The sequence below is a fragment of the Rhipicephalus microplus genome, chromosome 1 (genome assembly GCF_043290135.1).
Source record: "Rhipicephalus microplus isolate Deutch F79 chromosome 1, USDA_Rmic, whole genome shotgun sequence".
Classification (NCBI taxonomy): Eukaryota; Metazoa; Arthropoda; class Arachnida; order Ixodida; family Ixodidae; genus Rhipicephalus; species Rhipicephalus microplus.
In genome coordinates this window covers 99,149,800-99,174,273 of record NC_134700.1, presented here as the reverse complement: position 1 = coordinate 99,174,273, position 24,474 = coordinate 99,149,800, and the positions used below count along the sequence as shown (strand labels likewise).

At 46.6% G+C, this 24,474-nt stretch overlaps 2 protein-coding genes across 3 annotated transcripts in view; one reads left to right on the top strand and one right to left on the bottom strand.

The window, feature by feature from the left end:
• The window catches only part of LOC119177926 (phospholipid-transporting ATPase ABCA3), a 175,109-nt gene that overhangs the window by 124,208 nt on the left and 26,427 nt on the right, over positions 1 to 24,474 (top strand). The window contains exons 15-18 of the mRNA XM_075886165.1: positions 304 to 760; positions 1,421 to 1,860; positions 8,214 to 8,339; positions 23,333 to 23,578. Of these exons, the coding sequence (XP_075742280.1) occupies positions 304 to 760; positions 1,421 to 1,860; positions 8,214 to 8,339; positions 23,333 to 23,578 (1,269 nt within the window). The remainder of the gene's footprint in view (positions 1 to 303; positions 761 to 1,420; positions 1,861 to 8,213; positions 8,340 to 23,332; positions 23,579 to 24,474) is intronic.
• On the bottom strand, positions 18,619 to 22,127 carry LOC142795691 (uncharacterized). Of its 2 annotated transcripts, XM_075886118.1 has the most exons (8): positions 21,997 to 22,126; positions 20,958 to 21,087; positions 20,653 to 20,828; positions 20,136 to 20,195; positions 20,005 to 20,064; positions 19,838 to 19,942; positions 19,667 to 19,782; positions 18,619 to 19,370 (listed from the first exon to the last, which is right to left on the bottom strand). In XM_075886118.1, the coding sequence occupies exons 2-8, from the start codon at positions 21,071 to 21,073 to the stop codon at positions 19,332 to 19,334; spliced, it is 672 nt and encodes a 223-aa protein (XP_075742233.1). In that variant the 5' UTR covers positions 21,074 to 21,087; positions 21,997 to 22,126; the 3' UTR covers positions 18,619 to 19,331. The 2 variants fall into 2 exon arrangements, with proteins under 2 accessions (XP_075742233.1, XP_075742253.1); XM_075886138.1 differs by lacking the exons at positions 20,005 to 20,064; positions 20,136 to 20,195 and having other exon boundaries at positions 21,997 to 22,127.

Sequence of the window (24,474 nt, the reverse complement as noted above, 5' to 3'; positions counted from 1 at the left end):
CACTGGCCGTCCGGCTCATGACGTCTTTCTGAAGTGCGTGCCCATTGGGGCAGGTTTGTATGTATCCGCCTTTGAGAAGGAACGGCCATGGACTTCTGAACTTTTATCCGACTACTGCAGGACTGCGCAAGGTATTGAGTGGGAGGTTTCGGTTGTCACTCGTATCCCCGACAGCTGTGGGGAAGTTTCGAATGCAATGCTTTCATATCTTCCCCTGTAAATGGAATGAACATGAGAGTAACTCCTAAATAAATCAACACTACGTCAATTGGCTTTTATGATGGAATTCCCGCAAATTTGCAGGCACCCACCAGTCGTCTCTGACTGCCCACATGAACATCGCGACCTCCGCGAACGGCATCCAGCGGTTGCGCGCGCTGTTTCGAAAGCGGGCGCTGTACTGGACCCGCTCGCCGCTCACCATCATTCTCGGCTCCATTGTCCCGGTGGTGCTCTTCTACTTAGCTTGCTTCGGATTGCATCTGCCCAGAAGCCACCGAACTAGCTCAGCCGCGAGCGTGGGCCTACCCCAGACGGTGGAACTGCGCAGCAGCGTCCACTTCGGTGCCGCGCGCTGTTTCGTGGAAGAGGCACCCGCGGTGAACAAGTTCTTGGAGAACTTCGAGGCCCTGGCCATCAGCGAGGGCGCCACTATCGATAAGCTGGAGGATGCCAAGTGGAACCTTTTGGAATTCGCACGCAAGGACTTTGTAAAATACTACACTTACTACGCCTACGGGATCACCTCCAACGCTACCATGTAAGCTGCCTTTGGAACGGCAGAAGTGAAAAACTTCGTTTCGCCACAAGTGCGCAGAAACGAATGCAATAGCAACGTATTGAAATATTATACGAAGAAAAGCTAGCTTGCTCCTTTAGCAAATGTGGCCTCTGCAGCGAGCCAAGCCACATTCTTGTGCTGCATGACTTCAACGCAAACTTTGCGGTGAGAGCGTAACACAGGAATGCTGTTGAGTGTGTTGAGTGCGACCACAAGATACCACTCCCAGTAAGTAAAAGTATGGGCGTTCTCCGGCTCATATATATATATTCGCCGCGAAGACGGACATGCAGAGTGATGCCCTTTGAAACGCGCTCTTAGGCAATTTTTGCGACCTTGCGGGTAAAAGCGAAACACTGTTCTCAAATGCAGAAGCACCTCCGCAATATACGTACTGTCAGCGGTAAATGTTGCGTAAAAATAGCTCATCAATCTGTTTTTTTCTTAAATACTCGTGCTCTCGCCTATGCGGGCTACTACATCTCACGCCGGATAAATCTGTCGCCCGACAGTGCACGCCAAGCGCACGTGTTCAGGGAGTGAAGCAAATGAGCATGAAGCGCAGTTCGTGATGCGGCATGAAGCTTTGACAAGCTCAAGCAGCCTCGCTGCCAAAACACGCAATCTCTTTTGGTGCAGGATCGAAGGCTGGTACAACCCGGCGAGCCCCGTCTCGGCAAACGTGCTTCTCAACCTGATCGACACGGCCCTGTTACGCACCCTCTCCAACTCTCCCAAGGCCCGCATCACCACCACTGCGCCATTCTACCGCATCAAAGCACCTGGCCTCGAAGAAGCTTCCAAGGATGAAAAACCGTCGTCCTCAAGCGTCGCACTTTTCTGGGTCACACTACCGCAAGCCGTACTCGGTCTAACTGTGTCGACCATGGCCATATTTCCTGTCGCTGAAAAGAACAGTGGTGCGCTCGAGCTCCAGCTCATGACGGGCGTCTCGGGCCCACTGTACGTGTGCTCGCACTTCCTGTTTGATCTGCTCGTGCAGTACCTGCTGCCTTTCGGTGCCTCGTTCACCATGTATGCGTTCGGGTACGAGACAGACATCAACCTCGTTGGTTTCGGTGAGTACCAAGTTAAATGTACTGCCTAGACCTTTTCACTCAAGTCTCCCTGGGCGCTGCCATAGTTCTCTCTGCGCTGTTGTTAGTGCGCGTGACCCCCCCCCCCCCCCCTGCCCCAACAAAAAGTGCACTGCCGAGGTTGTAACGTCGGCTTTTCTACTCTCGCGCAACAGCCCAGAAGGAAAAAAATTCCTCCTCTTCGGAAAAAAAGGTCCATAGTTGGCGGTATGAAAGTTTATGCTCAGATGGACATAAGGGCACAAAAAACGTCTTCCACTTCTCGTCCCTAATCTTGGAGCCCTTTGGTTTGCGTACTACTTTCCGTGAAATATTCAGTCCGGTCAAACAATAACTCGTTAATGCATATAGCTGGCTTTGTTGGTACTGACATAATGAATGTGCAATATCCGTGAACACAAACTACTTGAGACACCCGCACACTACACAAGACAAAATCTAGATTTAAATCAATCTCCAGTGGTCTAGCTGAAGTTGAAGCCTTGCTGAAGGTCCACCATTTCGGAATGTCCGTTCTATGTATACGCATATTTTGTCCCGCTTCGAGGAGAGGGCGACGCTCCCTCGTGCCATTATGTCGTGGTAAGGAGAATCGTACGTCTTGGCTGGCTTCAAAATTTACCTGGAACGATTATTTTGTAGTTACCGGGTGCACAAAGGTCACTGCAATCATTGCAGTCTCCGTTTGCGAAAAGCACGCGCTTTTCAGACATAGTGAATTAACAACTGAGACGCTTGTTCGCGTGCATCTGTACCTGTGAGCACGTTTCGTGCGTCATTTGTGCGTGAGAAACTTGCAGCACGTTTAGATCTGCTTTCCATTCAGCGCGTGACCTTCTAATTTGTCGCTATCACGTTCATTCCTTCGCCTTTGCGACAAAGCTGTGACTTTTTTGTTTAAACAGCACGTCAAGCATCGAGTTGTAAACGTTGTTAGTTAGCTCTTTCTGTGTGTGTTCTTTTCGTGCGTCATATGTTCATGAGCAGTGCGCTGCTCGTTCGGATCTTCTAGCCCTTCTCAACTTTACATTCCAAGTTATTGCTATGCATTCATTTCTTTGCCCTCGCGGCGAAACTGTGATTTTTTGGGATGAAACAGCAGAAAAAATTAGCGCAAGGTATCAATACTCAAGTTGTGGTGAGGAAGGCTGTGCTGACTTTATTTTAACAGGACAACACTACGTGCAGTTGTACCTATTGTGAGCATTTTCAGCGCTCATTTCTGTTCCTTTAAAGCTTACTTTGCTGCGAGCACCAACCATTTTTTGTTTATTTGAGTGCTGTTACTTTGGCTGTCGAAACTGTCTAGCAGAGCTGTTGTCCCTAAATATGCACCTACTTTTCAAAAAGTATACGATATAACGAAACTTCTTCCACACACTAATATCCGATATTGCACTGAGCAATGAGTGGGGCGATTTCACATGGTTTGTTCGAATGTATTTATCTGTCAAGTTATCACGCACGCTTACACAAGCACATAATTACTGGTAGATAATATGACCTCAGGAAAACCAGAAGAAATAAAATCATCCGGCATTGTGATTGGTAGGTTCTATCTATATGAATGAGAGAAAAATTCAGAAGCTATCATAAACAATTGACCAAACTTCAACGCTTTTGCAACGCTACTTCCACCCTTCAGAAGCATGGCAAAGAATTTTCCTGGAGACTATAAAAGCTCAAGTAAGATATGAGTGACTTAGCGCGGCAATAAGTGACTAGTGATGTGGGAGCAAATTTTTCTTTATACGGTCATGCCTTAAAAGGTCGCACAGAGTTGGACAAACATGAAGTGACATCATCTTGTCAACGTCGGTGTTTTCACATTCATAAAACAAAATGTTTGCAGCTTCACCATGCGCCTTGGGCTATTTAGCTACTTTGCTTGCTTATATACGTGTATGTCTGGGGAGACCGCACTGAGTGCCTAGCGTGTCCATCTCCAACGTTCTAAGCACTAATATCCAAAGTTGCACTGAAGGAAGAACGGAGGAATTTCACAGGGGTACAGCAATATGGCGAAAATGCACAAAACGGAGATGATGTGTTTATTCCGTGGTATTAAAAGAAAACTTGCAGGGGATTCTTAGGCAATATTTTATTCGATGATAAAAAAAGTGACAGCTTTGCGCAGAGGCGAAGAAATGAACGCGATAGCTACAATATTGAAGGTCACGTGTAGAATGGCAAGCAGATCGAAACATGCCCTGTGTTTTTCACGCACTAATGACGCACAAAGCGTAATCACGGGTACAGATGAACGCGAATAAGCGTCTTAGTTGTTACTTCGCTATGTCTGAAAAGTGCTCCGTTTTCGCAAACCGGGACTCAACGATCGCAGTGACCTCTGTGTGCCCGGTAACTACAACAGATTCATTCCAGTAAAATTCCAAGGCCAGGCAAGACGTACGATTGTCACTACCACGAGATAAGCATGTGCGTTAGCGTCCGCCCGGCTCTCTCTCCGCGGGGCAATGTACGCGTGCGAAAGGAGCGCGCGCGCCGCCACGTCGTGACGATGGGGTGACGCACGCTCATTGCGCCATCTTGCTGGTAATATTGAAAACACGATAGTTTTCTCCGAGATGCCCGTCATCAGAGGTAAGTGGTAAATATAAATAGCTTGATGTTTGAATGTGGAAGGAGCTGTTCCTTCGTGACTCAGGGTTTAACGCCTCCCACTCATAATTTAGAGGCCACCAGTTCGATTCCGCGCACCAGGGTCTTCTAAGTGCGATGTATTTCTTAGCGAACTTCGATGTGTTTAGCCGTACATGTCTATTTATCTATCTAGCCACCTACGACTTTTAATACTCCTGGCCGTTTTGATAAAGGATCTATACCGAAATTGGTTTCGCACAACATGACTGTATGAGGAGCATAAGTGACTAGTCATAACATAAAAATCATGACTTGCATATCATGAATGTCATGATTTACATGTCATGGCCTTGCTGCTCCGGTGGTGGATTAGTTCACATGACATATCGGAAAACTGGTATATGACATGACTGCATGGCGAAGATAAATGACAGGCCCGCACGTGGAAATCATGACACGCACGTCATGTGAGAACCTGACTACATGGTACGCTCTTGATGCGCTCGCGGTTGTTTCGCTAGCTTCACATATACCAAAATTGGTATTGCATGACGTCAATGAATGACGAAGGTATATAACTGGCGCAAACATGATAATCATGATGTGTGTGTCATGTAAGAACATGACTACATACCACGCTCATGATGCACTTGCGGTCGTTTCGCTAGCTTCACATATACCAAATTTGGTATTACGTGACGTCAATGAATGACGAAGGTATATCACTGGCGCAAACATGATAATCTTGATGTGCGTATCATGTAAAAACATGACTACATATCATGCTCATGATGCGCTCGTGGTCGTTGCGCTAGCCTGATATATACCAAGTTTGTTATTCCGGGATGCAAGCGGATGATGAAGTTAAATCACACGTCCAAACATGATAATCATCATGTGCGTGTCATGTAGAACAGACTACATGCGGCGCTCATTGTGCGCTCGCGGCCATTTTTCTAGCTTCATATATACCAAATTTGGCGTTACGTGACGTGTGTGGATGACGAAGGTATAGGGCTGATGCAAACATGATAATCATTATATGAGTGTCATGTAAAACATGACTATATACCACGCTCATGATGCGCTTGCGGCCGCATCGGTAGCTTCACAAATACCAAATTCGGTATCACGTAACGTGAATAGACGAAGAAGTTAAATGACACGTCTAAACATGATAATCATGACATAAGTGTCTCATAAAGCATGACTACATGCTACGCGCATAGCGTGCTCGCGGCCGTTTCACTAGATTCACATATACCAAATTTGGTATTACGTGACGTGAATGGATGACGAGCACAAATGACATGCGCAAACACGATAATTGGGACATGGAAGCCATGTACGGCACAACTTCCGTCTGCCTCGTACTGTTGTACTAACGTTAATGTGAGAATTCAACCTTCTTCATTCATGCTTCGCATATCACCGATTCCCACTTTACGTGGGATCTACCATTTTTTTCTGAATAATTTGTTTCTTGAGTTTTCATATATTTAATTACGCATACATGTACGGTGAGTGACGCCAACGTCGACGCCAGCGGCAACGTCTTACCAAGACTGTCCGTAATATAATTGCTGTCGCAATAAAAGAAAAGTGTTTGTTTTAACTAGCTTTTTGTGATGGCGGCGTCATGCAATGTATTTTGTGGAAATTCCTCTTTCCGAAGCCCCGCCTGCAGGTGGTTGCTGCGGCAGTTCGTGGCGCTGGCCTGAGTTCCGGTAGAATAAGTCACGTGATTTAAAAAAAGTGGCTTCGGAGGCGCCAGCTGAGTGCGCCGTCTCACCTTAGTTCGGCCAGCCTAGTTCAATAGGAACCTGTACAGAACGTTCGAATCGATCAGCTGGGACTTCGTAGTAATAAATGCCTGCGTTTCTTGCTAACCGTTTTAAGAACACTTCATTTGTGCTCGTTTTCACTAATGTTCACGTTGCCTTTAAATTTTAATTTATGACATGCTGTTTAGAGCACACTTATCATCTAGATGCCCCACAGAGCTCATGATGTCATTCGCTATTTTGTTGTTGAGTAGTCTAACCTACGCCATTGTACATCACAAGTTTTTTGCACTGAACAGAATGTCCCGACTGTATACCGGTCACCATCGTCGATGCTGTGCCAGTGTAGACATGGCACATAAAAGTACCGTAGCAGATGTTTCCATGAAATGTCAGTGCAAATCACCAGATATTAAACTGTATTCTTTACGTTTAGGTATTGCATCGCAATATCAGCGCTGATATTAGTATTCTACCGTAGAGTACTATAGATTTCACAAAATATAGTGAAAATATTGGCTCCCAGATTACTGGTGTCCTCAAGATGCCAACCTATCGCGTTTTAAGGCTGATTAGGTATAAAAAGGTTTGGAATACCACTCGGCACGTTGAAACTTTAGCGTTTCAGGCGTGATAACAGATACTCGATGAGGCATCTTGTGATGAAGACGGGTGGTTAGAAAGTTCGACATGGTCGTTTGCCAGTAGGGTCGGGTACAGGATTTTTCCAAGAGAGAATCTGCTTATGGGAAGTGCAAGGCAAGCAATGGGAGGCCATAACAGATGCTCTTCTTAGAAGTACACAGTAAAATTAAAGTAGGGAAGGAGGTGGTGCTGCATATCTTTGCTTGCTCTCTGGATCTGCGCCCACAAGAGTGTTTTACAATGCTGGTGCTTCAATTTAAATTCACGTAAAGTACCTCAGGTAGTCAAAAAATCTTCAGCCATTCACTACAGTATTTCTGATATTCTTGTCGAGGTTTTTCGACTTTAAATATCAAGAAATATTAGGTCATATTATGTCCTTCACCAACTTTCTCCTTAGAAGTATGTACCAGCCAATGTCTCCATCGTGTTGCAATGTCTCCCCATTGGTTTTTGTGCGTACAATAATTTTCCCCTCTACGTGCATTTACCTATCCACATGTCAGGAACAGTGGCTCGGAGCCATGAAAAATTTTCAAAAATGACCACCTGAATGTAACACTTGTGAGCAAGTTCTGTTTATTTTTTATGCTGAGAAAAACAGAGAAGTGGCAGAGAGAAAAAGTAAGAGAGGGCAGCACAAAAAAGTAATAATTGGTTCTGGTCTTTAGTCTGGCTGTGGTCGGACGCTGCTCGTTGGAAACTTCATTTGCTCGTACACGTGCAGTGAAATTCTTGCGAAATGTTTGTGAATGCCTTTCCTGCAATAGTTCTTCACACGGGCAAACACTGGTCCACAGGCTAGTCTAGTGCTCCAAGCTTCTTTAGTTACTGTCCAGCCCTACGTGTTGAAGCGAAGGTAGCGCACTGTGGGATAATCACACTTTGAATTAAGCTGTATGATGTACAGAGCCAAAGTGAGCGAGGAACACGTGTTGATGTTGAAAAGAATGTGTTTGTGCTATTCTGTTGTCAAAGCTGCTCGTTTCAAAAATACATTCGCTCACGCATTCCTAGTAAATATTTTGCTTTGTCATGCGAGTGAGCTACTGGCTTTCCCTCATCTTTTGTCTCTCAACTCATAGCGCCCCGTGAAAGCAAACCCTACGGTGAAAAACTAACAGTATTTGCGATCGTTTCTGTAGAAAAAAAAAGTCAGTAGATTCGGACACCTTATTCCTCAATCAGTAGAAACATTTAAACAAAATCAGTAGATCTACTCATAAATCAGCAGCCGTGGTAACACTGCACTAAGGATATCAGACATGGTTTGTCCACAATCTATGTATACCGTCTTTACAGTGGCGCTGTACTTGGTCCTGCTGTCATTTGCTCCGGTGGCAATACTCTGGCCGTACCTGTTGTCCGGTGTGCTCCAGACAGAAGGTTCTGCATTCACTGTTACTCTGGCGCTGTTCGTCATAGGAGGTAACGTGCTGTTTCCCTATATAGTCTGAGCACCGCACAAGCAGTCTTTGAATTATAATAAGCACAAGGATAGAGTTGTCTTGTCTGAAATTTGTTCATCTGGCTAGCAGACTGTCGTACGGATGCGAACTTGCGCTATGGACGTTATGCAGCAGATGTTTTGAAACAGAGGAAACTCGGTTGTTATGACAACGTTTGTTAGGAGCTTGCTCGGCAACCTTCTTATGCTCGCGCCTTGTCCGGCAGCCGCCAGCGTGTGCACCGGTGTTGCCAGTGTACACTTCTCAGGTCGCCGCTCAAAGTATCCGGTGAAGGTCGCCGCTCCAATAGCCTCTCCGGTGATTCGAACGATGCTCACCAGATAGCGCACCGCCACCAAAGACGTCCGTTTTCGAAGGCTCGCGTGCTTGCCTCCTCGCGACTACGTCTACTTCGTTTTCCTCGGTTCATAGGCACGTCAGCACGTTACAAGTTCTTACGATGAGGGTTACGCATGAGTTTCTTCCAAGTGCCGTCACCTACTTGCTTTTAAGTCCATTGAAGAACACCTGATAGGTCCACGTCTGTTATTCAGGAGCAATAGGCATTTGACTCACGGAAACAGCCAGTAGGCATAAAAGGGCAGATGGTTAACGTGTCGATCAACATGGCAAACGCTGTGCAGTGCCGGTCGTGGAACGTGCCCGATAACGCTGCCTTCGACATACACATCATGCGCCAGCTCGTTAAACTAACAAGCCTTCTTACAGAAATGGTCCTGCCAATTAAGAAACAGTCTGTGCACCTCCGAGGAAGCTCCCCTATCGTCACTCATTTTGTGGGTACGGCGGTGATTTTTTATATCTCATTTGCAGAAATTTGTTTCACACCACATCTGCTCATGTCTTACAAATCAAATTGTCAAACAAATAGACGAACACATCGGGATTCTTATGCGAGCTGTTGCTGGTAGCTACCGCATTTTTTACCCAAATATGCACCTTCCTTGAGTCACTCACGCTTCAGAACGTCTTGTATTATGTATCCTCTTTGTCGATATTTAGACAAAGTGGGGTCAGCGTAGATGAAAAAAAAATGCTAGGATGCATAGAAATGTTATGTATATTTATTAGGTGCGAAACATTTCTTTACGAACCAAAAACACATTTACGATTCTTATATGTAGCCACATTCATCTTGTTTAAAAATCCAATAACATTTATTGCCCTGTTTAGTAATGAAATGAGTGGTTCCGAATATATCATATGCCCTACACCACGATGCAGTGGCGTAGCCAGAGGGTGGCATACCAGGCGCCTGCCCTCCCAATTTTTCTTTTGCATCGACATACTAAGTACAAAATGACACTCAACGAGATATGCCGGCCCGGCCCACCACTTAAAACCAAATTAGTGCCCTCGCTCTCCCAGATTAGTGCCCCATGTCTCCCCCGATGAGAGGCAAGTCAGTGCCTCTCATCGATATCATTCCCCTTCATACGTTGCAGATGCTGACGACGGTGTTGGTGATGTTCCGTGGAGATTGGGTGTCCATAACCATCCTGGGAAATGAATGAACGTTGCAAGCTGAATTCATTAGAAACGTTTGCTGCCCCGAAAACCATGGGCTTGCAATCTTTTGCGAACATGAGTTGATTACTGAAGACAAAAATAAATCTACTGGTCGAAGGACAATTGAAATGTTAAAGCTGTGGCCCTTACATACATTAATATTAGGATATGCTGATTTTTGGGGGACAAATAGTTAACCTTGCAATATAGCTTTCAGTGCAATTCAAGAAGTGCTCAGAAATCGGGTGTATGGTATAGCGCCTAGGGTTGTGCGAAATTTAATACAGATTCATCCTTATCGACCTAGTTCATAATCATATAGTGATTTGTTGTTGTGCCTTCCTAGATTTCTTGCACTCACTCGCTCACTCACTCACTCACTCAATAACTATCACACTCACTCTATATCACTCACTATCTCTCACTCTCTCACCCACTCTCTGTCTCACTCACCTACTAGAACAACGTATACGTGACGTTCAATAATTCCTGTGCAAGTTCAACTAACATTTACTTGCGTTCTACCAGTACTGGTTAATAGGGCGTTTGGAGAGTGTTGGCTAAATGCTGGCGGAGGTTCACTGATACTCGCCTGATGCTGCTAATAGTCCTAGTGTCGTCAATGAATAAGCGAATGAATGGCTAAGTTGTGTATATTTGTTTATTTTCGTCCTCGTAAACTGAAGCGTTGCTTCTATATCATCGTCCTCATCATCAGCCTCACTACGCCCAGTTCACGGCAAGGACCTTTACCCCGTTTCGTCAATAAACCTAGTCCGGTGCTCAATGCGGCCACGTTATCACCGCAAACTATCTCATCTGGCCACCGAACATACCAGTTCCTTTAACGTGATTTTCTTTTGAAATCAAGTAGTGGGCAGTAGTTATCCTGCCTTCGGCCCATTTACATGTGTGTGGGTGTGTGTGTGTGTGTGTGTGTGCGTGTGTGTGTGTGTGTGTGTGTGACTTTTGTGATGGTTATATAGTGTCACTCCTTATACATTGCTTTGTTATGAATATTTTGTATGTATTTCAGAGCGTTAGTATTTCTTGGTGTCTTGGGAAACATGCGTTTCTGCGTTTTTTCTCGTATTTTCACTTTCAGATGCCTGTAATATTGTAATTTTGTGTCTTGTTATCTTTTGCGATTCAAGGGGTCAGTCAGGTTGTGAAAGACCGCTTTTTCTCCCTTTACACCAAACCACTCATACCCTGTACTCGAATGTATCTGTCAAGTTGACTTAAATTAACGTCAACTAAAACAAATTGGCATATCCCATGCACAGTGGGAATCGATGATATGCGAAGCGAGAATGAGAAATGTTGATATGTCTCTTTAAAATCAGCACAACGTTACGAGGTGGAGGTAAATGATGCTTTACATGACTTCCGTGTCATGATTATCATTATTGGATGTGTCGTCTACCTTCGTCATCTATTCACGTCACGTGATACCAAACTTAGTATATGTGAAGGTAGCGAAACGACCGCGAGCAGGCTATGAGCGTGGTATGTTTTCATGTTCTTACATGATACGCAAGTCAGGATTATCATGTTTGCACCAGTCATATATTTCATCATCCATTGACATAACGTAACATCAAATTTGGTATATGCTGAGCTAGCAAAATGGCCGCGAGCTCTTCATGAAGGGTCCAATATAATCCAATATAGCGCAGACGCGCGCGCACGCTTGGCACAGCGGCGCTGCTGCTGCTGAAAAACATTTATTCACAGATGTTATTTACAGGGAGGGTGGGAACGGTCCTTAAAGGGCCGCCCCGTACAAACACTAGGTGAGCTCCCTCTTACGGGAGCCCATTGGCGTTGGCCGCGGCCCGGGCACGCTCTACCAGGGCCCGTTGGGCCGTCAGGTCAGAGCAGCCGAGCAGGGCTGCCTCCCAGTCCTCCCGCGAAGGGTTGGGTAGTGGGGTAAGGTTTGGGGTTTTTTGGCTTGCCCACACCATGTGGAAAATGTCAGAGGAATTTTCCTCACATTCGGGCACTTCCCCGTACAAGCGGGGTCAAAGTGTTTCATGATTGCCGTGCACAATAGAGTTTTAGTATAAAGGCGAAGGAGGATTCGCTCCTCCGCCTTCGTGAGGCCCTTACAGGGTTTCGGATAGACTTTATGGCCGGATTGGCAAAATTGTGTGACCTCCTTAAAGGTGTAGGCGGGATTGGGTTCGAGTTCCGGATCGGTAGGGGACGAGGATGGTGCCCGGAGAGTGAGCGCGCGGGCGGCGGCATCGGCCGTCTCATTACCATCGAGGCCCGTGTGAGCCGGAGCCCATATGATCGTTCGGTGCGCGGGGGCACCTAGGTAGCTGCTGTTCTGCAAAATTTTGTAAGCACGGTACGGAATGTATCCTTGTTCAATATTGCGACAGGCACCCCTTGAGTCGGTGATGATGACCCTCGAGTCCTGATCTGCGGCGGCTAGTGCGATGGCGATCTCCTCCGCGTGCGTAATGTTATGTGCACGAAATGTGAGTCCGTTTACAACGGTGTTTTGGTGGACGACCACAGCCGTGTACCAACCACCATGGGGGGGGGGCCGGAGGCGTCCACGTAAAATACTCCGAATTTGTGGCCGTAGTGTCGAGCCAAGGCTTCCGCCCGCGCGAGGCGTCGGCCACTGTAGTCGTCTCGGGTCATGTTAGCCGGAAAAGGGCGCACGTGCAAGGAGTATCGCCAAACTTCTAGAATCCATACGCGCTCTTCCGTGTGTATTGAATGATTGATGTGTAGCCGGGCAAGGAGGCGGCGACTCGACGGTGTTTTAGAGAGTCTAGTATATTGGTTTGTCAAGTGCGCCTCTCTCAGCTCCTTGAAGGTGTTCACCATTCCCAAGCTCAAAAGGCGCTGGTTAGAGGTGCTGACAGGAAGGTCGAGGGCGCGCTTGTAGATTTTGCGGAGAATGACTTCGAGTGCATTCTCGTCGGATTTGCGTAGGTGGAGGTATGGAGCCGAGTACAGGACTCGGCTGGTTACGAATGCATGTGCCAGCCGCAAGGCATCTTTGCATCGTAAACCCCCGCGCTTGTTGGAAACCCGCCGGACCATCCGGCCCACCTGGTCCCCCACCTTACGCAATTTGGCCAATGTTGTATCTGCTCTGCGATTTTTGTGTATAAAAAGCCCCAGTACTCTAATCTCATCGCGTTCGGGTATTGGTCCGCTGTGAAGGGAGAGGTCGATTTTTGTGGTGCACTTTGGTGAGGGGCGTATGTGCACGAATTCCGATTTGGACGGGGAGCACTGAAGGCCGCAGCGACGGGCATAGTCATCCACGATGTCCGCCGCTTGCTGCAGGCTTGCCTCCATGTCTCCTGTCGAGCCGTGTGACGCCCATATGGTGATGTCGTCGGCGTACAGCGCATGCTGTATGCCTTCGACTTTCGCCAGCTGAGCGGAGAGTCTCATCATTGCCACATTGAATAGGAGGGGCGAGAGGACCGCTCCCTGCGGAGTCCCTCTCGTGCCTAATCGGTAAGGGCCGTGTTCAATGTCCTGAATCCGAATGTATGATTGTCGGTCAGTGAGGAATTGTTTAATATAGTTGAAAGTGTTTTGGCCGCAATCCACCTGTGAGAGATGTGTTAGAATAATTTCGTGGGTCACGTTATCAACGGCCCCCAACAGATCCAAAGCGAGCACAACTTTGTCATCCAGGGGATACTCGACTGGATCGAGGATCTCATGGTCGAGCTGAAGCAAGACATCTTGCGCGGACCGGTGTGGGCGGAACCCGAACATGGTGTCTGCAAATGCATTTTTGGTCTCCAGGAACGCGCACAACCTGTCGCGCACCATCGTCTCCATTAATTTTCCCACACAAGAAGTAAGGGAGATGGGGCGGAGGTTGTCCGTGTTAATGGCTTTGCCCGCTTTGGGAATGAAGGTGACCAGGGCGGTCTTCCACTCAATTGGTAGGCTTGTTTTCCCGATTCAAATGGAATTTATGTAGGCAAGGAGCATGGTGTAGGCCGAGTCAGGAAGATTGGCAAGTAATTTCACGGTGATTTTATCCCTTCCCGGCGCCGTTCCTCGCCTCATTTTTGCTAGGGCTGCCTTCAGGTCGTGTAACTGGAACAGTTGATCCAGCTCCGCGTTTTCGGTACCTGCATACGAGTGCGCCGGCCCTCGGGAGTCCTGCTGTGTGCATAGATATTGGTCTCGGAGTTTACATGCCAATTTGGCTGCGTCTCCGTCGAAGCTGTGAAATGCTCGTTGCAGATGCTTTTGTGTCTCTGTTCAAGTTTGGGTCGGATCAATCAAGGCGCGGAAGAGGCACCAGGTACTCCGGCTGGACATTTGTCGAGCGGCCATGTTGCAACGGTCCACCCAGTTAGAGTCAGCGAGCTGGGCCGCGTACTCTGCTGCTCGCTGGGTGAGCTCAGCGATGCGAATTTTGAGCTTTCGGTTGTGTTTTTGCCGGCGCCATCGGCGGACGAGGCTGCGCCGGGCCTCCCAGAGGTGAAGGAGATGGTTATCCACCGCCGGAGTCGCCTCGGAGAGTTCAATTTGTGTTTCTGTGGAGCGTAATGAGGAAACCAGTTGCTGGGACCAAGCATGGTATCCTTGCTCCTCAATGGGTGTCGAATTGGCGCATATTTGTCGAAACTTCGTGTAATCGGGTAATTTTGCCTCTCCGTAGGGTCTTGCCAAAGGATAGGTGCGAATGGTAGTGTTGAGTATGCAGTGGTCGCTGCCGAGGGTCTCTTCAGTGTTGACCCAATCCGCATACTGAATGTTTTTCGTGAGGGTAAGGTCCGGACATGTTCCCGGGTCACGGAGTTACCCACGCGAGTTGGGTAGGCAGGGTCGGTGTGAAGAGTTAGGCCCAGCAAGTTCCGCTAATTTACGTCCACGTTTCTCTTCACGTGCATACCCCCAGAGTGTGCTGGGGGCATTAAAATCACCCACGATCACCAGAGGGTCCCTGTCAGCAGCCTTTAAGGCGCGGCTAAAAAGGTCTGCGAATGTAATGTTGCTTAGTTTCGGTGAGCAATAAATGTTTAGCACGTGCAGTGGCGGGTCCTGTTTACGCAGCGGAAGGAGTGTCACCATCACGTACGAGAAAGCTGGCTTAAGGCCGAGATCAACTAGGTTGGCCGTATAATTTTTGTGCACGCAGATGCAAGATAAAGGGTCCTGCTGAAACGTAGTATAGTTTGTGAGTGTGGCAGCACTCCCTGGCTCCTGGAGGGCTACCACAGCAGGAAGGTTTTGAAATGCTGCGAGGAAAAGCCGGAGGTTGGCGCGCTTAGTGTGAGCCTTAAAGCCCCGACAATTCCACTGGGTGATTTGGATGGGAGTGGCCGTATTGGATCAGCGGCGCTACGTTAGCAAAACGCGGGCACTCAACAGTCTGACGCCAGGACCGACCAGCGTCTGTCGGCGCGACCCGTCGGCAACCGGTGCTTTCACACCGATGCCATAGAGTAACATTACGCTATGCTGATGCGTTACCCAGACAACACAGCGTCTTCCTCTTTTTGTGATGGATGAACGCCGCACCCGCTGAAATGCGCATGCGTCAAAGCAACGCAGCGCGGCGCGTGTCTGCAAGTTTATGGCAGGACTGGTGCCTGGTGTGGCAACGCCGGCGTAACGCCATAGAGAAATAAAGGTTAAGAGTGGACACTCCCGTAGACCCAAGCGGCCCAATCGACCTTAGCACACCTAGTGGTTGGTGAGAGCAAGTGGTGTGCGCTTCCTGTTTCGGTTTCACTGGCGCAAATTTTGAATTACTTTGCATAACCGACGTTTGGCTATGACGAAAGTTCATGATTTCAGACCACTATTCATCGCCCAAATGGATAGTTTTTGTAGGTCGTTTTGATTTAGCGATTCCCTGTTTTGTTTTGTTCAGTGGTTCGTGCGAATCGGTCGTGGCGTAATTTTTATTTCGATTAAGTTATAATAAAAAGAGATGCAGGTAATGATAATTCACTACGGTTTTATTCATCGCGCTTGTGTTTTTCTTTTGGAACGAGTGATCAATGTATATATCAGTCAAAGAGACAGAGTATCCGTAATGTTTTATTCAAAGGCAAGGTAGAGTCTGAGAATATAAAAAGCACAATATGACAAAGGTAGACAACAAATGCATCTCGCCTTACAAATAAATTGTAACAAATACAGAGAGAACACAGACAACGCACACATCGCTAGAGTTCGCAGAAGCCGAGAAGCTGGTGAAGTATGACACACCGGGCCAGTGGGTAAGTAAGGATCTATGGCAAAAACACAGTGCACAATGCTGATGAAGAAGGAAGAAGTGACATATACACAGCAATGAAGTCGCGAATCACGCCTGGGGTTAACCGAAATAATGCATATAAAAAAAGAGCACACAGAAACCACACGACACAATATAGCAGAAAGGCAAAGGTGCAGTGTGCTGGCTGTGCTTAAGAACAGCTAGTCCAAAATGAAAAAAAGCAGACTTGATGCCTGCTTGTCCTCAGAAAGGTAGGGCTTTGCAGCTTGCTCACTACGTGAAAGACAAACTTTATGCTACAACACTGGCCGGTTTTGTGGCTTTTGTTATGCGTCGCCTTCATCAAAAACTTAAGATCCCAAGTGATTTGCGTCTGGGTGTTGCTCTGACACTTGCGAGCTAAAATAGATTGTAGCCATCACTTATCCAGAATTGTGGACCTTAATTGGTGCTACGAGAGCGGTATTACAGGGCTAATAAATAGCAGAAGGAAACCACTTTGGCTCATTGTTTTTCACAAAGGCTCTACATCGTACGTTATCACTCAAAAGCTATATAAAAATAAAATGGCAGCGTCCGCAGCCCCATCAAACGCTACAAGTTTGAGTATTCTTTTGAAAATTTTGATGGGCGAGATGAGGAGGTTGATGAGAAGCTAAAATACGAAAAGCGTGATAACGTGAACCGTGCCCACTTCATACTGTGTTCCTTAGCCGCTCGAAGACATTTCAACAAGCGGTTTTGTTATCGATATATTATACTTGAGCTGGAGAGATGAAGCATACACAGTGACCAAGCGAGCCACAGTAAAGTGTACAGTTCGCCCGCATTTGCTACAAAAATACAGACAGGATACCCAACATTTTTTTTAAGGTTATGCAAATCACTTCGAGCGAATACACAGTGTCCCTACTCCTCATAGCGGGTAACCTAAACAATGTATGCAACGAAGGAGTGGCTAGTCCAGTTGAGCTGAATATAAGCATATAAGACCATAATGAAGTCTGCTGTAACGAAGTAATAACATAACAAAGCTATTGCAGGATTCGGCTCAACTCGAATACTTTAGTGTAAACCCGCCGCTAATTGCTAACCTTTGAACTTGTCAAGCTGTATGCCTGAGATTGAAGACTGGAACCTAACCCTATCTAAGTTTCAGTTCACAAAACGCACATGCCAACATAAACGAACCCGGCAAAACATTTTCAGAAACTTCGCGCGACACCCAGCAGAGCAGAAATGAAAATCGCCAACACTTGACAGATGGTGACACAAAACATCGCACACTTTCAGGTGATGTGCAGTGGCCTCAATTATGGCAAGAAAGTGAGATTCAAGTTGTTGTACGTATGCAAAAGCTGCTTCTGATGGCACAGTGAGATTCCCAAAAAGTTTGCTGGGAACGTGGTATGCTTTTAGCATTGTGAAATACTGGTGGGTACCCTTAAGCGTCTCACTGTCGTCTTTCAGTAACTGTGGGCAACTGCAACCGTCACATGCATTCCGAAGGAAGTGTTTGATGAGAAAACCAGCTACATAATATGCAGCGGAGTCATCGATAATATGGGAGTGAACGTTTGTCGCAAGTTCAGAGAGATCGTCTAGAGCGCGAAAGTCGTCAGGCTGTGGCTGTGCACACTCCTCATTATCCACAAGAGACGCACTGGTGAGGGAGAATGGCGAGAGCTGCTCCTGGAGGAGGTCACATTCATCATCCTCGACATTTCCGTATTCTGACAGCTTGAAGAGTTTTCTTATGCAGATGTGCTTCAGGCCACAAATAAATTGTGCTACATTGGGGTTGGTGTTGCAACCCTGTTTTTGCCTAATGTGGCCAAATATGTTCTCCAGAGGATCCTGTTGAAGCCTGCGTGTTAACAGGTATTCAAAATTGTAATTTTTGGAGAGGTCGTCCCATAGTTGACAAATTGCCTGAATTGTAATTTGCCAACCTACGATGGTTTGTGGTTGACGTCTGCCAACAAACTGCCTTGATGCAATCCAGGGAAGCTGGCCTCGGAGGAAGTCAATCAGCTCTGAATCATTTTTCATGATTTGAAGCCGCAGCTTTTGCCAAGTTCTTTTTTTACTCGAGCTGATCAAGGCATCGAAAATCCTGTCCATACGATCACAAAATTGAGCTGTAGTGATGGCCGAGGCAGGCAGCACCTTCGCATACACCAATGCCGTGATAGCAATCGAAACTGATGCACTGAGGACCTGAGTTGCTCTGCTGACCTTCATATTAGAAAAAGGTTTCTGATGAACGTGCCGTTCAGTCAACTTTGGAGCCAATCGCAACCGCAACTCATGTGAGGATTGGTAAAGGCTTACAATGTGCGACCAGTTAGCGATGTCATCCCCAATGTATAACTTGTGTGCTTGGACATTATTGCGCGTTGTTTTTATTTAATGCGGAACATCAAAAATGTAATACACCCGCTCACTATTAACTTCAAAAAAAAGGCTTTGCTACAGTCACACTTAGTTGGTTAGCGAGACTTGCATTTGAACTGCCCTGGTCACAAATGACTGCTTTCACTGCAATATTAATGCTCCTAAGCTCCAAAATGAGTGACACCAGCAAGTTATGCATAACAGATGATGGTGTTGATGTGTGCCCTATAGTAAAAGCAACCGGTTGAACCCACTTTCTCGAAACGCCAACAAGAAGAAAAACCAGTGCTCGATCAGCGATAGTTGAAGTGCGATGAGTGCCATCATCTGTAAAACCCTGGACAACGTCTCTTGCAGCATCATAGTACAAATTCTTTTTCAGTGCTATTTCGTCGAAAACTAAAGCGCACACTCGGTCCCGTTCATTCCAAGCTTGAGTATTTGTTGCAATGGAAGAAAGGGTTCCTGAAATTATGCCTGGAGTCATCTTTACATTAGCTAGCCACCTCCTTAATGAACGCCGGGAGGGCAAAGAAAAATATGGAGCCAGAAATCGGTATGCTCGCGGACCTCGGAAGTTTAAGTGAAGAGCATATTTCTTGAACCACACGGGAAACCGCTTGCCCTTGCGTTTGGGCCTCAAGCGAACATGTGCAGAAAGAAGTTTAAAAACCTCCTCGGTGACGTGCGGTCGGATAACTTCAAGGGCCTTTGAAGTCGATGACGGTGCTTGGTGAGGCTGTCTCCGCAGTCTTTTGATAGTTTTCCGCTGTGCTGCTACTTTGGCTTGCAGATGTTTAATGGTTTGCTTGTACTTCATTGATGGAGACATTGTCGCTGGCACACAGGAACGCACTGCAATAAACAAAAAAATGGATGTAAAAGCGAAGAACAACTAATCCCATACGAGCACTTTCCTCGCTCTTTCAGATCCAAGGTGCACAACTTTCTGTGGTGCAAAGTTTTCGATTCCACTACCTAAAAACAAACCATTCACAATGTTGCCAATGCACAAAAAAAATAAAAATCACTGAGAGCCCACCCTTACATTTTGTAAGTGCACACGTAGTGTCCTTTTGAGGATAGTTTCCTCAGAATGTCCTAAACATAAAATAGCACATTAAAAACAGCTGCAATAAAAGCATAGTCACCATTTTCTCTATAGGGCACTCAGGCGTGGAGCTGTTGGCGGAGACGTCTTCTGGAGGGTTTTGTGAAGCTTGTTCAGTGCCTCGGACAGTGCTGTCGGAACAATCTTGCGAGCGGCCTGCGGAAGTCTCTATATCAATCCACTCTGGTGTTGAAGTGAACATACAACTTACCGGTCACACAAGTTCCTTTTGTGACAGCTGAATGACTGGTTAAGGTTTTCTCCGGCAAGACGAAGTCAGCGGAAATTCTTTCACCAGCTACAAGGGAGCTGCCACCTGCAGAGGTTTGGTCAACAGTCAATTTCGGTAAAAAAAAGAAATCGCGACACTGAACGCACCCTGTTCATCGGGGCACCTCAATGTGTGGGAGCCGCTTTTTGAAGCCTCTACCGCAGGTCCTGAAGAAATGAAATCACGACAATGTATCAGTAAGAGGCTTAAAATAACACAAACTGAAGCTCATCCGCACCTTGCAGTGCAGCTTCTGCAGCCATGTCACAGTCACTACTTGAAGCGACGCTCAGAGAACCTGCATATATGTGCAGTTGGTACAAGTTACAAAGCTTGTAGCATGGGGAAACTTAAACAGCTCTTTCAAACGCATAAATTGGTCGAACGTGGAAGAAAAGAGAAGGCACCAACTAGGAAACAAGTAATTTGTGATTTTTGGAATTATCAACAGTGGCAGCTTTCACTGATGAAAGGTATACGTACATGTGCACTCAGGCTTGAAGATAACGTGAAATAGCCCTTTAAAGTCTTTTAAAACAAGTTGCGCAGGTCAAGAGCATTAAAAAACGACAGAAATGTAAAGCTGCTGTTAGGAAGGTAATAGCCCACAATTCACAAAATTTAAGACTTTCCAAGTGTTACTTCTATAGTGAGGCTTCTCCATCGGCTACAAAGATCTTCACGGTTAACTGTCGTCACTGATTCAATACAAGTGGCTGCTATTGCACATATTTGAGTTTCAGTCAATCACTTACATGGTGCAGCTGGTTGCACACTGGGAACAGCCATTCTTGTAAGCCTTGTGTGCCCAGGGTCCATGAAACTTTGAGCAGTAAAATGGTCGCTACAAACCCTGTACGTTGCGTACAATAGGCTGGCCGGCTTACTAAGGAGATCATCGCGTCCAGCATACTGCATCCATGCTTTCATCCTGCATTGGCAATGAACTATCAGCTGAAAGGGGAAGTGCTTGAATAGTGATTTTTTATTGTTACCCTCACTGAGCATGCACGAACAGTAAGCCTAAAGACATGCAAACCATACAAAAGCTTTAACACACCTGCCGTCCCGTGGTATGCGGAAGAAACTCGTCCCAGGCTTCTTGTGGGTTCTGCCATTGTTGAAGCACCACGATACACAGCAGTAGCTGCCGTAGCTTGGACCGCCGGACGGCATGGCGTCAGCGCGGTCTGAAAATGTTAGTAAGTGGATGCTTCGCTGTCATATTACGAAAAAGATATGTGCACGTCATAAGTGTACCAACAAAGCCCTTTGAATGATTAGCTAATCGATGCACAATACAAAACCAGTGATACATCTCTGACCCATAAAACTCTGACTTGCAAAGATGTACGTCAAGACCACGTACAAAGATCTTCAGAAGTTTCCAGGCCGCTATCCCTTGTAATGCAATGGTATCGCGGCCTGGGAACTTTAGAACACCTTCGTACGTACGCAGTATCAGCAGTACCTTGGGAAGAAAAATCGTAGTTGAAATTTATGCGGTAAAACTATATTGGAAACGTCAAAAAAATTTGGGAGCAGCTTGCACTAGTGGCACAAGGCTAGCGAAAAAACGAAGATGATGGCCATGGCTAGTCCAGATTTGCCTCCGGCACACCAAGAATTATTCGTTTTCCGAGCCTTCGGGAAACGCGCCGTGAAGCATGCGAGGCCCAGCGAATGCTTCTCAATATTTTGCACCGAGCCTATGACCTAGCTGCCCAGCTACGCTCAGCGCACAGACGTTTGCGTCCGTGGCAGACGCAGCACGCGTCGCCTCGGCTTGACGCCGTGCCGCCTTTGCTATACTGCATACGTTGCACAATGTTCCCGTCTAGCCGCCGCATAGAGCCACAAACTTTCTTTTTAGCGAACCTCCCAGTCCTTACAAGCTTCAGAAAAAGGTTACAACTGCGTGAATGAGACACCACGTAAGAAACAAACTCGCACACTCGAAGGGCAACGTGTGTGTGTGCATCTTTCTATGTTTGTTGCATGGTGTCTTATTCGCGCAAGTGTAACCGTTTTCTGAAAAAATGACCCAACAAGACCAACAACATGTCATTCAACAAGCTTCGCTTGAAAACGTGCCTCACCTGTTATCTCACGCACGAAAACGCCGACGCAGCCGACGTTGACGAAAGCGACGAAAGCTTCTCGCTGTCAGTCATGCATGGGCTTGTCGCTGGGTAGATGGTGTTTATGACAGTACGGCTGAAGAAAAATAATCGCGTAAGGTGTGTTGAATAAATTGTTTTTATGTATAAAAAACATACCAAATTTGGGCGTATAATTATTATTTTGTAAAAACAATTTTGTTGCATTGATTACAACTGTTTTTTTTTTGCGCTTGCGCTCTTTGACGTTTGGTGAGAGCACTAGTTCGTTACGTAGTCGTGACGCACTTCCTGAGGCCAGGTTTTGCGGAGTGTCCGCTCTTGTCTTCTTCTTTCTCTATGGTAACGCGACGAAATGAACGCCGGCGAGCACGCGCACCACGTCATGTCGAAATGTATTGGCGCCTTAGCTGTGGCATGTAGTCATGTTCTCACATGTCACGCATCTCATGATTATTTCGTTTGCATTAGTCCCATACCTTCGTCATCCATTGGCGTCACGTAATACCAAATTTGCCATATGTGAAGGTCGCGAAACGGCCGCGAGCGCATCATGAGTGTGACATGTAGTCATGTTGTTACATGACACGCAAGTTGAGATGATCATGTTTGAATGTGTCATTCACCTATGTCGTCCGGTCGCGTCGCGTAATACCGAGGTTGGTACATATGAAGCCAGTGAAATGGCCGCGAGCGCATCATTAGCGTAGCACGTAGTCATGTTGTTAGCTGACACGCATCTCATGTTTATCATGTTTGCAGCAGTATCATACCTTCATCATCCATTCACGTACCATAATACCAAATTTGGTATATGTGACGGTAGCGAAACGGCCATGAGTGCATCATGAGCGTGGCATGTAGTCATGTTGTTACATGACACGCATGTCATGATTTTCAGGCTAGCCTCCGTCACTTGTGTTTGCCATGCAATCATGTCACACGATACGAGTTTTGCAACATGCCATGTGAACGAAACCACCGCAAGAGCTGCAGGACCATGAAATGTAAATCATGACATTCATAGCATACATGTCATAATTGGCATGTTATGACTCGTCTAATGTCTTCTTCACACAGTCATGTTGGGCCATACCAAGTTTGGTATCGATGCGATCATCGAAACGGCTAGGAAAGCTAAAAGTCGTAGGTGGCTAGATATACAGATAGATAGATAGATAGATAGATAGATAGATAGATAGATAGATAGATAGATAGATAGATAGATAGATAGATAGATAGATAGATACGCTCAAAGTCGCCGAAGTTTGCCTAGAAATGCTTCACATTTAATACCAATTTCTTCTTGATGCAGGACCAGTGACGTGGGTGTTGTATATGTTGTCGCTCGTGGAGGTGTCGTATCCTCGTCTGGTACGCGCGGCCTTCATGCTCCTGTCGCCGCCGTTTGCTCTGGCCCAGGCTGCCATTACAGCTGTCATGGAGGGAAAAATCGGCTACTTCTGCTCCATACATAGCGATAAAAAGAGCCGTGCACGGGTCTCTGCGCCGGTTAAGCAAAACCTACGCCTTCCAGCACGAGGCGAGACATTTCTACGGGGTGAGCTGGACCATGTCAGGCAACTGTGCATGTCGATTAACTCGCCTGAGGGGTGACGCCATCATGATCGGACTAGAAGCCTCGAGTGGCTCGGGATGTGATGACCTCGTGCGAAGCACAGCAGCAGCAAAAATTCGGCGACAACCCACGGCACCATTTAGCTACAGGCACTAAGTATAATTAGATATAATTAATGACCGCACTATTCACCGGCACTAATTTCTTTTAGGATCATAGCGCCTAGAGAAATGGTGCACGTGACGAGGCTGTGTTCGTGTCATCTACTACTCCCTCTACCTTGCTAACTGACGTTATTATGAACTAACTATATGTAAATAATGTGTGCATGTGCCATTTGTTCTGTTCGTTTTAATCTGCCACTGGTCATTGTGTACGTATGCTCAAAGAAAAAAAAACACAATTTACCGGTAAGTCGAGCCCCGATATTGCGACACGTGGCTCTGTTACGCCGTGGGTCGTATGTCCCGTGTCGTCGTAGTCGTAGTAGCCAATTGCACATTGCATTGTATGTTATAAAAACGGTGTCACAGCATATCCACGGAGTGAATGATAATGAATGGTGTGAAGCGTTCGTCAGTCCGTTCGTGCTTCCGTGCATCGTTTATGCATCTGTCTGTGTGTCCAACCATCCGTCCGTTCGTCTGCTTCGCCCCATTCGCCATCATTTTCCTCGTGGATTTACTGTGAATTTTTTCACTAGCATGCCAATAGCGGCGTTGCCAAGCGCATTCTATTTTTCAACGGAAGGTGGCTGGCGTGAAGCAGCCCATCTTTCTGTGGGCCCATTCGAAAGCCCATATCTTCAACGCTTGTTCATTGCTTATCAGAAGCTATGGCTACGCACATCATTTAGTTTTCGTTTTCCTAGATACCAA

Coding starts and splice junctions, on each gene's coding strand:
- LOC142795691 (XM_075886118.1), bottom strand. CDS start 21,073: ATGCCGTCCGGCGGTCCAAGCTACGGCAGCTACTGCTGTGTATCGTGG. Junction 19,783..19,837: donor AAAAGGAACTTGTGTGACCG/GTAAGTTGTATG, acceptor AGACTTCCGCAG/GCCGCTCGCAAGATTGTTCC. Junction 19,371..19,666: donor AGTGCCCTATAGAGAAAATG/GTGACTATGCTT, acceptor TGTTTATTGCAG/TGCGTTCCTGTGTGCCAGCG.